We start from the raw sequence: 10323 nt of genomic DNA on the forward strand, positions 1-10323 counted from the left end.
CTCCTCCTCCTCGCGCGCGCGCGCGCCTCAGTTGGCTGCGCGCCGGCGCCGCCTGTCGGGCGGGAGGGGAGGTGGCAGGCGCGTTTGCGGGAGGGGCGCACCTCTTTGCTCTGATACCCCCTGGAGGTAGACGGACTAGGGGAGGCGGGCGGGCGGAGAGGAGAGAGGAGCGCACGATTCAGCAGCGGTAGGGGCCGCTATGCGGGGGGTAGTGCGCCCCGCAGTCTAGACAGTCCGATCCGGGCAGGGGGCGTGTGCGCTGGGCGCACCTGCGAGACTAAAGAGCCCGGGGCCGGCACGTGTGGGGAGTGTAGACACATCCGCTGCGCCCCTCTGTCGCTGCCTAAGGGAAGAGGGGGCGGGCAAGTTCCGCGGCCCGGTTTGTGGGGAGGGGGCGGCGGCCATGGAGCGGGTGAACGACGCTTCCTGCGGTCCGTCGGGCTGCTACACCTATCAGGTGAGCAGGCACAGCACGGAGATGCTGCACAACCTGAACCAGCAGCGCAAAAACGGCGGGCGCTTCTGCGACGTGCTCTTGCGGGTGGGCGACGAGAGCTTCCCAGCGCACCGCGCCGTGCTGGCCGCCTGCAGCGAGTACTTTGAGTCGGTGTTCAGCGCCCAGTTGGGCGACGGCGGAGCTGCGGACGGTGGTCCTGCTGACGTGGGGGGCGCAACGGCGGCCCCGGGCGGCGGGGCTGGGGGCAGCCGGGAGCTGGAGATGCATACCATCAGCTCTAAGGTTTTCGGCGACATCCTGGACTTCGCCTACACTTCTCGCATCGTGGTTCGCCTAGAGAGTTTCCCCGAGCTCATGACGGCGGCCAAGTTCCTGCTGATGAGGTCGGTCATCGAGATCTGCCAGGAAGTCATCAAACAATCCAATGTGCAGATTTTGGTCCCCCCTGCCCGGGCTGACATCATGCTTTTTCGTCCCCCTGGGACCTCGGACTTGGGTTTCCCTTTGGACATGACCAACGGGGCAGCCTTGGCAGCCAACAGCAATGGCATTGCAGGCAGCATGCAGCCCGAGGAGGAGGCAGCTCGGGCGGCTGGTGCAGCCATTGCCAGCCAAGCTTCCCTGCCTGTGTTACCTGGGGTGGACCGCTTGCCCATGGTGGCTGGACCCCTGTCACCCCAACTGCTGACTTCCCCATTCCCCAATGTGGCATCCAGTGCTCCTCCCCTGACTGGCAAGCGAGGCCGTGGCCGCCCAAGGAAGGCTAACCTGCTGGACTCAATGTTCGGGTCCCCAGGGGGCCTAAGAGAGGCAGGCATCCTTCCATGTGGCCTGTGTGGGAAGGTGTTCACTGATGCCAATCGGCTCCGGCAACACGAGGCCCAGCATGGTGTCACCAGCCTCCAGCTGGGATACATTGACCTTCCTCCTCCCAGGCTGGGTGAGAATGGGCTACCCATCTCTGAGGACCCTGATGGCCCCCGAAAGAGAAGCCGGACCAGGAAGCAGGTGGCATGTGAGATCTGCGGCAAGATCTTCCGTGATGTGTACCATCTCAATCGGCACAAGCTTTCCCACTCGGGGGAGAAGCCCTATTCCTGCCCTGTGTGTGGGCTGAGGTTCAAGAGAAAAGATCGCATGTCCTACCATGTGCGGTCCCATGATGGGTCCGTGGGCAAACCTTACATCTGCCAGAGCTGTGGGAAAGGCTTCTCCAGGTGAGGAATGGTGCCCCTCTGCCATGACCTGTCCTGTTCCTGGCTCATGGGACAGTTCCTTGCAAAGATCTGGGGGTGTGGGACTTGTGGAGGTCACTTGATCTTAAAGGGCCATCTCAGGTTTTGAGATGGTATGGCCACGAAGCTGCTTTCTCTTCTCTCAGGAAAGTTCTCTGGCACTAGGCGTGCCCTAGTGTCTCTCTTCCTTGGGGCTTGGTAGGAAGGAGCTGGATTCCTCAGGCCACAGCCACTGGGCCTCACCATTCTTCTCCCTGGGCTCCCTTTGTGTTTCCGGCACCAAGCGTGGGGCCCCCTCTGGGGGCGGGAGGCTGGACTCTTCCAGCGACTCTCCCTGCTTGAATGGCTGCCGAGGGAGGGACTGAAACAGAAACAAGTGCATCTGGGACTCCTTACACTTCTGTGGCACCAAATCCCCCAGCACAGAGCACTGGCAATCATGGATCAGTGGACTCCAGCTTTGCCCCTCACAGCCCCCTAGGATCTTGGGGCACAGTCCTCAGCACCCAGAGACTTCCTGACACCAAAATATTTGCTCAGCCCTGACCTGGTGGCTGCAGAGCCTAACTGAACCCACCAGGTTTCCTTTATGTTCTCAGGACAGAGAGGAAGGGAGACAGGGTATCTTTATAGATTCACTTTTTAGTGAGCCTGATAGGGAACTGAGAACTTGTCTGGGAGCAGAGGGTTTTTTTGTTTCTTAAGAGAATGTCCAGAATAAAAGGCTGGTGTTAACTTGCCTGGATACTGAGGACCTTGTGTGTGGAACCTAGGGTTGGAGAACTCCCTCAGAGGGGCCCCAGCCAGGAACCCGTCTTACCGGTCAGGCAGCCCCTGCCCACCTGCTCTGGCGGGCATCTGGCTTACCAGCCCAGCTGGGGACTTAAGGCTCCATCCCTTGGCCTCAGGGGACTGAATTCCATCCGGGTGGCATTCACTGGCCGCCGCGGCGGGAGAGGCAAGAGGGGGAGGGGAATACTGAGTTTCTGAGGGGCTTTAGTCTGGACAATGAATCACACATACCCCTTCCTGGAAAGGCCTCAGCAAGGCCGCCCTGTCTCCTTCTAAAGCTACCTCCTTAGGTCCTAGAAATCACTGAGTTTCTAACGGGGGGAGGTGGGTAGGCAAGGTCAGAGACAAACGCCCACTTCCCTTCCCTTCTAGAGAAAACCAGGGCAGAGAGGCCTGGGCCTGTGGGACCACAGCTGGGTGGTGACTGTGTCTTTGTCATGCTGGGGTGAGGGAGAGGGAATCCTCTCTAGCGGTGTGTGTGCAGGTGAGGTTGGGGGATCTGGCCAAGTGTGTGGCTCATTTTTTGAGGTTTTATATTAAAGTCTGTCTTGGTTCTCTCTTTTCTAGGCCCGATCACTTGAACGGACATATCAAGCAGGTGCACACTTCTGAGCGACCTCACAAGTGTCAGGTAGGGGTTGGGCCAGGGCAGAGATGGGCTGAAAGAGAATGCTGCTGTTCTCGCAGCCCGGCCATGAGCCAGCTGATGTGTGTGCTGGGCCGGCTGACTGACCACCGCTTTGCACACCTCCCCCTCTGTCCCTCCACCCTCCGTCTGCTCTTCTCCTTTGTTCTTCCCCCTGGCCCTGTTCCCCCCAACCGTGATGTCCCACCTTCCTGGTTGCTGGGTCCTGGTTCCCACCCTGTCTCCATCTTCGCTCTGTTGCTTGGCTTTCCTCTCCTGGTGTTAGCCAGTTCCTTGGATGGTGGGCCACGTTGCACAAGTGTTGTCCTTGGGGGCACTGGCACCCCACTGGGCCTGGCTTCTGGTTCTCAGCAGTTTGCAGGGGACATCGTGGGGAGGGAAGGGTTTGTAAAAGGTTCCTAGTGTTCCAGCCAGCAGTTCTTCCCCTTGCCTGCCAGGCAGCCTGACCCAAGTTGGAGTTCCTTCTGGGTTCCCTAAGGTTAGGGGACAAGGCAGCAGGGGCTGGAGGGGGAGAAGGGAGCGGGAGGTCTCATCCCTGAACACTGGCACCTGTTTAACCCTCCTGAGCCATGTGTGCAAATAGCCAGGGCTGATGCCTGGAGAACAAGGTGATTTCCTCTCCTGCGAGTTCTTTGTGTAGCAGTAGATAGGGACGGCTAGGCAAGATTCGCCCCCTTGGTTTCTCTGCTTGAACAGCATCTGGGGGCCCTGCAGCACCCAGAAAACTGAGTTTCCTCTCCTGGCCACTAAGCATGCCTGTGTGGATGGAAAACAACGCCTTTCTCTTCTCCTTGGTCACCTCCCCTTTCCTGTGCCAAGCTCCTGCCATATGAGGGGGAGCCGGTGTTGTGGGATGCTTACTACAATCTCTGGTAGGGTAATTGCTTCTCTTTATCTTGGTGGTGGCAAGGAGGGAGGGTTCAGGGAGACCTGTAGGGAGAGATGGACACGTTATAGGTAGGGCAAGGAGCCCCCAGGGGCTAGGTGTGGATGGTGTTCACATATACCAGGCTAGGTGGCCTCCCCAGAGGATGATGACCCAGGGGTGGGCCTGCTGAGATCCATCTGTGCCTTGCTGCCTTCTCTCTCTCTGTCTTTGATTCTCTCATCACAGAGCACATTCTGACTCTCCCAGGTAGTGTGCTGAGCAGCCCAGCAGAGTAGGAGGAGCCCAGAGGGCAGTGGGGGCATGCCCGGTGGCCTGGGGGGGTAACCTGCACTCTCTGCCCTTTTTCCAGGTGTGGGTTGGGAGCAGCAGCGGCCTACCGCCCCTGGAATCTCTTCCTAGCGACCTGCCATCATGGGACTTTGCCCAGCCTGCTTTGTGGAGGTCGTCCCATTCGGTTCCTGACACCGCCTTTTCCCTTTCTCTAAAAAAATCATTCCCAGCCCTTGAAAACCTGGGCCCAGCACACTCCAGCAACGCTCTCTTCTGCCCAGCCCCACCAGGATATCTCAGGCAGGGCTGGACCGCCCCAGAGGGCAGCCGGGCCTTTCCCCAGTGGCCTGTAGGCTAGTCTGGCCTCCCTAAGAGGGTTTTCTGTGGAGGGAATGGGAGTGGCGGTTGTTCTGAGACCCTTGCTTTTGGGAGAGGCCAGCAGAGTGGTTTCCACCCACGACGTCCAGCTTCTCCCTGGGTGACTAGGAGTCTTTCCCAGCTCAAGGACCCAAGATGGTGATAGCAAGAAGCTCCATTTAGGGTTCCCTCGCAGCCTCCAGGTTTCTTTCTGGGCTCTCTTGCCTTTTTTACCCTCCCTTTACCAGATGGTACCCCTGGGTGTCTCTCCTAGCCTGGGTGATTTTGGAGGTTGGTGCTTTCCTGAGAACTAAGCCACTGGCTTCTATGCTTCCCTTCCCCTGGCATCACTTCCCCTAAGGCATGGGGTTTCTAGAATGGGGCCTGGCCAGCCCTCCCTCCACCATGGGAGTGAATGCCCTTCCACAGGAGACTCTGGTACAGCTCCAACTGGGTCAGCCCACGCTGCCCTCTTCCCTTCCCATTCAGACAGGTCCTGTTTTCATTTCTGACTAGTGAATTAGACTTTTGTGTTTTTGAGGTTTATTAGCAGGTCTGCTCAGGAACTAGGCTAACCAGTAGCTTTATATTGGGTCACCCCAGGTATGGCTTTGGGGGCTGATAAAGCAGATGTAGACCCCCCTTGGATCCCGGTGGTGTGCCCTTTAGCCCCCGCAGGCTCCGCGGGGATAACAGGAGTGATGATAAAAGTTTTCATTCTAACATTTCAGGCTTTGTGTGTTTTGTCCTTGGTCTGTGTCATAACACTGACATCATTGTCCCTCAGTATATGAGCCTACTCCTGCTCTGCCCCTCCAACACGCACTCTCACAGGTCTGTTGGCCCTGCCTCCAGCCCTATAGCCAGAACTCCTCTAATGATGACCCAGCAGGTAAAGACATGCTGGCTCTCATATGCCGGGCTGGCCAGTCAGGTGTGCCTGGGCTTGGTTAACCAACGGGGGCATCTGATTTGCATGGTGTGTAAAAACCTCCGAGGTGAAGAGATGGCCCCCTAGGATTTATTTACTTGGGCCTCTGGCAAAGCTGGGCATGGGCTGTACCTCTTGGCCCTTGATGCCACAAAGAACAGTAGAGGCCAGTTACCAAGATTGGTGCCGCAGCTTGAGTGAAATGGCCATCTAAATGTCGAGGCATGAAGCCTCAGGCTTAGCAGTGATACACAAGTCTCCTCGGGGCTTGTCCTGAGTGTCCTTAACTGGCCTGGATGGCCTGGGTACTGCTGGATCTATGAGTGCAGTGGGCTGGGACATTTCTCCCATGTGGAACTCAGCCTGAAGCTGAGAGGCTAGAGCAGCTGAGACCTCTCCTATTGCTTCCGCAGGCCCTACTTCTCAGGAGCTAGTTGGGGTGGCTTGGGCTAGAGGATAGCTCATTAGAGAAGGAATGAATAGAGCTGACACCCTCAAGAAGAAGAAGGAGGCCAGCAAGGCCCATGGCATTGGACCTCCATGCATTGCCTTTAGATTTTTCCAAGGCTGTGGAAAAGCCTGCTTAGGACACCTGCTGAGGCTGCCAGATTTCAAAAGCCACCAAAGGTCGGGTGTGCACTAGTGTCCCTGGTACCATCTGGGCCCCATTCCTGCGTGGCTTAGCCCTTGGGAACAAAAGCTTTAGGAACTCCGGGATGGGGAGAAACTGGAAGGGGAGGGAAGGGAGCATGACCAGGGCTCAGTGTTGCGTGCTGATGGCCAGAGATGACCTGAGCTCAGGGCGGCTGGGTTGGCACCTGCCTAACGATAGCAGGACCATGGGCAGGGCATCCATTCCGAGCACCATTGGCAATCCGATCATGCTACTGTTGGCTTACTCTTGTCCCCTCGAGGGTCCCTCTGTCTTCTCCCTGTCTCCCAGACAGGAAGTGCCTTTCTGTTGAGTGGCCCCAGCATGGAGGTTCTAGATGTCCCCTACTTTGAGATCTGTCTCTTCTTCAGCCACTCTTCTATGTCCCTTCTCTCCAGGGTCATGCGCCCAGGCTTTTTTGGTCCTGTGTTGTCTGAACTTCTGGCAGGTCTAAACTCAGACTCATGCATTTTCACAATTCCCCCAGAAAACCGTGGGGACTCAGCTACAAAGAGTCAGTTCTGGCACAGAGAAGCCAACAGTCACTTCAGCTTGGCTTTTGTAACACAGTGAAAGTTTTGTTGTGTTTGTGGGTTGTTTTTTTTGTTTGTTTTTTTGTTTTTTTGTTTTTTTACCAGCAGCAGATTTACATTCTTAATTATGTTTGTTCAGACCAAAGTTAACTTTCATTCCTTGAGAGATAATCAGTGGAGGATGGAGTGGGGGAAGTCAACCTGGTCTGGAATTTTAATTTTGCTTAGCTAATCCCCCAAATGGATAATCCATTTGTGGATAATTGAGATATGGCTGTCCATTATTTTTAGGTAGCAAAGTATGACAGGCAGTTCTTTAAAGGACAGATCCCAAAAGAAGGTTGGCAAGAGAAACAAAGCATCTCTTTCATATCCCTCAAGTAGTGCCCTCTCCCAGGGACTGCAGAAGGTGGAGTCTTGAATGTGTGCTTTCAGCCACATTTTCTCACACCTGGTCTGTGTTTGGTTCCTGTGAGTTCTGAGGTGTAGACCACACTGCCCTTCATCATTGGAGGGGTGGTCCTCAGCTCACGGGCTGGAAAAACCGGCTCTTGACGGTGGATAGAGCAGCAGGTGCATCCCCCTCCTGAGGGTACTTATGGCAGCCTTTGCTCTGGTTAGGTCAATGGGCTATAGGTGGAAGATTCAGCATTTTCCCCACACTGTATCCTATAATTGGGTCATGAGGTCCCAGACTAGGTGGGGTCCACCTGCGGCCATGAGACCAAGCACCCATGATGCTTTCTGAGTCACCTAAGTACGTGAGTTTCCCTGCACAGTCTGATTACCTCTCCCTGTCAGGGAAATCCTGGCTACCAAGTACACTGTGTTCAAAAGTATCAAGCACCTTTCACTCAACCAGAAACGATCTCTACCAAGTCTAGAGGTGGTAAGAGCACAGACTCAGGCTGGCTCACAGGCCAGCTGTCCCATATCCTCTCAGGGCCTCCATCTGCCCAGCTGTAAATCAAGGACTGTAGGAACCCCAGGGTAGACAGGAGGATTGGGAGGGTACTGGCCAACACTAGGTCTGGATCGGAGGCTAAACAGTGGCAATGTATTTAGACAGCTGCTTTCGTTAGTAGCTGAGTCATGTGCTTTGGGCAAATCACTTTCTAAACTTAGCTTCCTCATTTGTCAAACGAATAAACTCAATATATAAAACAGATAAAAGCAGTGTTTCATTAGTGTATAAATTGTTCTATTCAAATTTGTAACATTTACTTAAAAGATAATAACTGAGAACAGTGAGGTCTGTCCTGATGGACACAGATATTTGGGATTGGGTAGCGACAGTGGCGTCTTCTGCCTCCACAGTGTCACATGTGTTTGTTTCTTGCTTTTGATTGTACAGTAAGGAGACAGACAAATGTACATGGTGACGTTCAGACACTTACTTCAAGGTCTCGGGACCTCAGGACCTTCTCTTAAACAGACACAGCAGGAGCAGCTCCATTCTAGTGGGTCTCCAGTGGGTTAACCTCTGATCTGTAACACACGCAAAGTGAATGTTGCTTTCTCTTGCAGTTCTAAAATAGTCGGTAAACACACACTTAGAGAGATGAATCAAACTTGACTAAAACCCGTGAAAAACCTTCAGAGAACCAAAATAGCTTGCAAGTCACCGGATTGAACTCTTCCTGAGGGCTTTCCTGACATTTCATGACCTCCAAGGCTGAGGTGCCTGTGCAAGCCCCAGCTGAGGAAGGGATGTTGAGGGAAGATCTGGGATCGAGACTGAGTCGGGTCCATCAGGTACAGCAGATGCCCAGGGCATAGGGCTGCCCTTGCAGGGTGGTGGTGCTGACCTTAAGGGCCTGAATCATCTGCCCCTGAGACCTGGCTATGAGTTGCTGCTCACAGCACAGCTTTCTATGGCCACACTCTCTTGGAGGGTGATAACACGGCCTGCCTCGGAGGACTGCTATAAGGATGGACTGCCTGACACAGAATGAGTCCTCAATCAATTCAGGGTAGTAGTACCTCGTTATTATCAGCACTTCCCCAACTTAACATTTCACAAATGCTCCCAAAGCCTCTGACCCTCGTTCTCTCTGCTAATTCTCATGTTAGCAGAATTTTAGTATATGTGCTGCCGAAGCAAGCATATCATGTTAGCCGAATTGACACTATCATTTTATGGGCTGCTTTTGCAATACAAACTCACAAGACTATCATGAAGAATCATCTCTGTGCTTTGTCCTGCCTTTCCATTTTCCTGTGGCCAAGACTAACGTCACTTTTGAATAAAGTGAATACATTGAATTCTTTGTATAAAGCAACTAGGGGAAACCCAGGATGGAGAACAGGAAGACTGGTCTGTTTATATGCTAGTAACTCTTCTGTAAATTCCTAGTTGACGCAACTGAAGTCAATTCTTAAAGTTTACAAATGAACAAACGCCCAATCCTCATTTCGTAGGGAGCATAGTACTTAGTGTGCCATGTTCTGGGCACGTTACAGCCATTTGCAATCAATAATTCCAGCGCAGGTGTTCCATGAGGAGCCGTTGTGGGAAATAAAAGCAGTTACTTGACATTCTGGGGAGAAAGCCTGGGTCACATTCTAAAGCTCTGTTTGTACAGGGAATCAAACGTGTCGGCCAGAAATGGTTTCGCTTCGTTGTGTGCTTGATGGGGAGTAAGGTGTGGAATACCACCTTTCACCTCATCCTGTTTTCCTTTCTGCCCTCAGACCTGCAATGCTTCTTTCGCCACCCGAGACCGTCTGCGCTCCCACCTGGCCTGTCATGAAGACAAGGTGCCCTGCCAGGTGTGTGGGAAGTACTTGAGAGCAGCGTACATGGCAGACCACCTGAAGAAGCACAGCGAGGGGCCCAGCAACTTCTGCAGTATCTGTAACCGAGGTAATCTCCCTGCTGTTTCCTCACTTCCAGAGGATGGGCCTGAGCTTGTGGGAAGCCAGGGGGTGTCTCGACCACCCTGCCTCAGAGTCCATTCTTTGCACGGCTGGCCCTCCCTTCCCTGAATGATAAACCCCTTTATCACTCAGCTAGCTGCTTGCCACCCCTTCCTTTCCAAGAAACTTGGGATACTTGGAATGGGAGTGCCTAGGAGATCAGCAAGTGGGAACAGAGGAGAGAGTGTTGTTCCCAGGCTTGGGCTCATAACACATCTGCTGCTCAGGTGGCAGCATGGATGCATTTGTAGATGCCACTGAACTATCGATATTGATACTGGGAAAGTTATTAGGCCCCAAGAGGTGGAAAAGAAGGGGTCCTGCTTGAGAGATTTTGCTTGCTGATTCACTGGTGTGTGAAATTCAGCAGCAAGGAAAGAGGTTGAATCTGGAGATGGATAGGGGTGGAAACTTTCTAGCACAAATGATCAGAAAAGAGCCCCAAACCAGGAAAGTGGAAAGTATTCTGAGAGGGTAGCGTGCTTGCGGTTGAGGTTGGCCTAGGTGGGCTCTGACTCTGGCCCTGGTGTTGTGTTGGATAAAGTAGGCCTGTCCTGTCCCTGAGCTTCTGCCAGGGCCTGTTGGCTGTTGGAAAGGCTGAGGTTTGTGTTTTGCAAGCACAGTGTCAGTGGAGGAGGCTTG

At 54.0% G+C, this 10323-nt stretch overlaps 1 protein-coding gene across 6 annotated transcripts in view; it reads left to right on the top strand.

The window, feature by feature from the left end:
- Positions 1-8: 8 nt before the first annotated feature.
- The window catches only part of PATZ1 (POZ/BTB and AT hook containing zinc finger 1), a 20177-nt gene continuing 9862 nt past the window's right edge, over positions 9-10323 (top strand). For 5 of the 6 annotated variants that reach the window (XM_011384276.1, XM_011384277.2, XM_011384278.1 and 2 more), the window contains exons 1-3: positions 9-1674; positions 3052-3115; positions 9457-9628. In XM_011384276.1, coding sequence (XP_011382578.1) covers positions 404-1674; positions 3052-3115; positions 9457-9628 — 1507 coding nt within the window. In that variant the 5' untranslated portion in view covers positions 9-403. Of the gene's footprint in view, positions 1675-3051; positions 3116-4368; positions 5372-9456; positions 9629-10323 lie in introns of those variants that run through there. The other variant, XM_011384280.1, reaches the window with a different exon arrangement.

Source organism: Pteropus vampyrus, unplaced genomic scaffold (assembly GCF_000151845.1).
Source record: "Pteropus vampyrus isolate Shadow unplaced genomic scaffold, Pvam_2.0 Scaffold568, whole genome shotgun sequence".
NCBI lineage: Eukaryota > Metazoa > Chordata > Mammalia > Chiroptera > Pteropodidae > Pteropus > Pteropus vampyrus.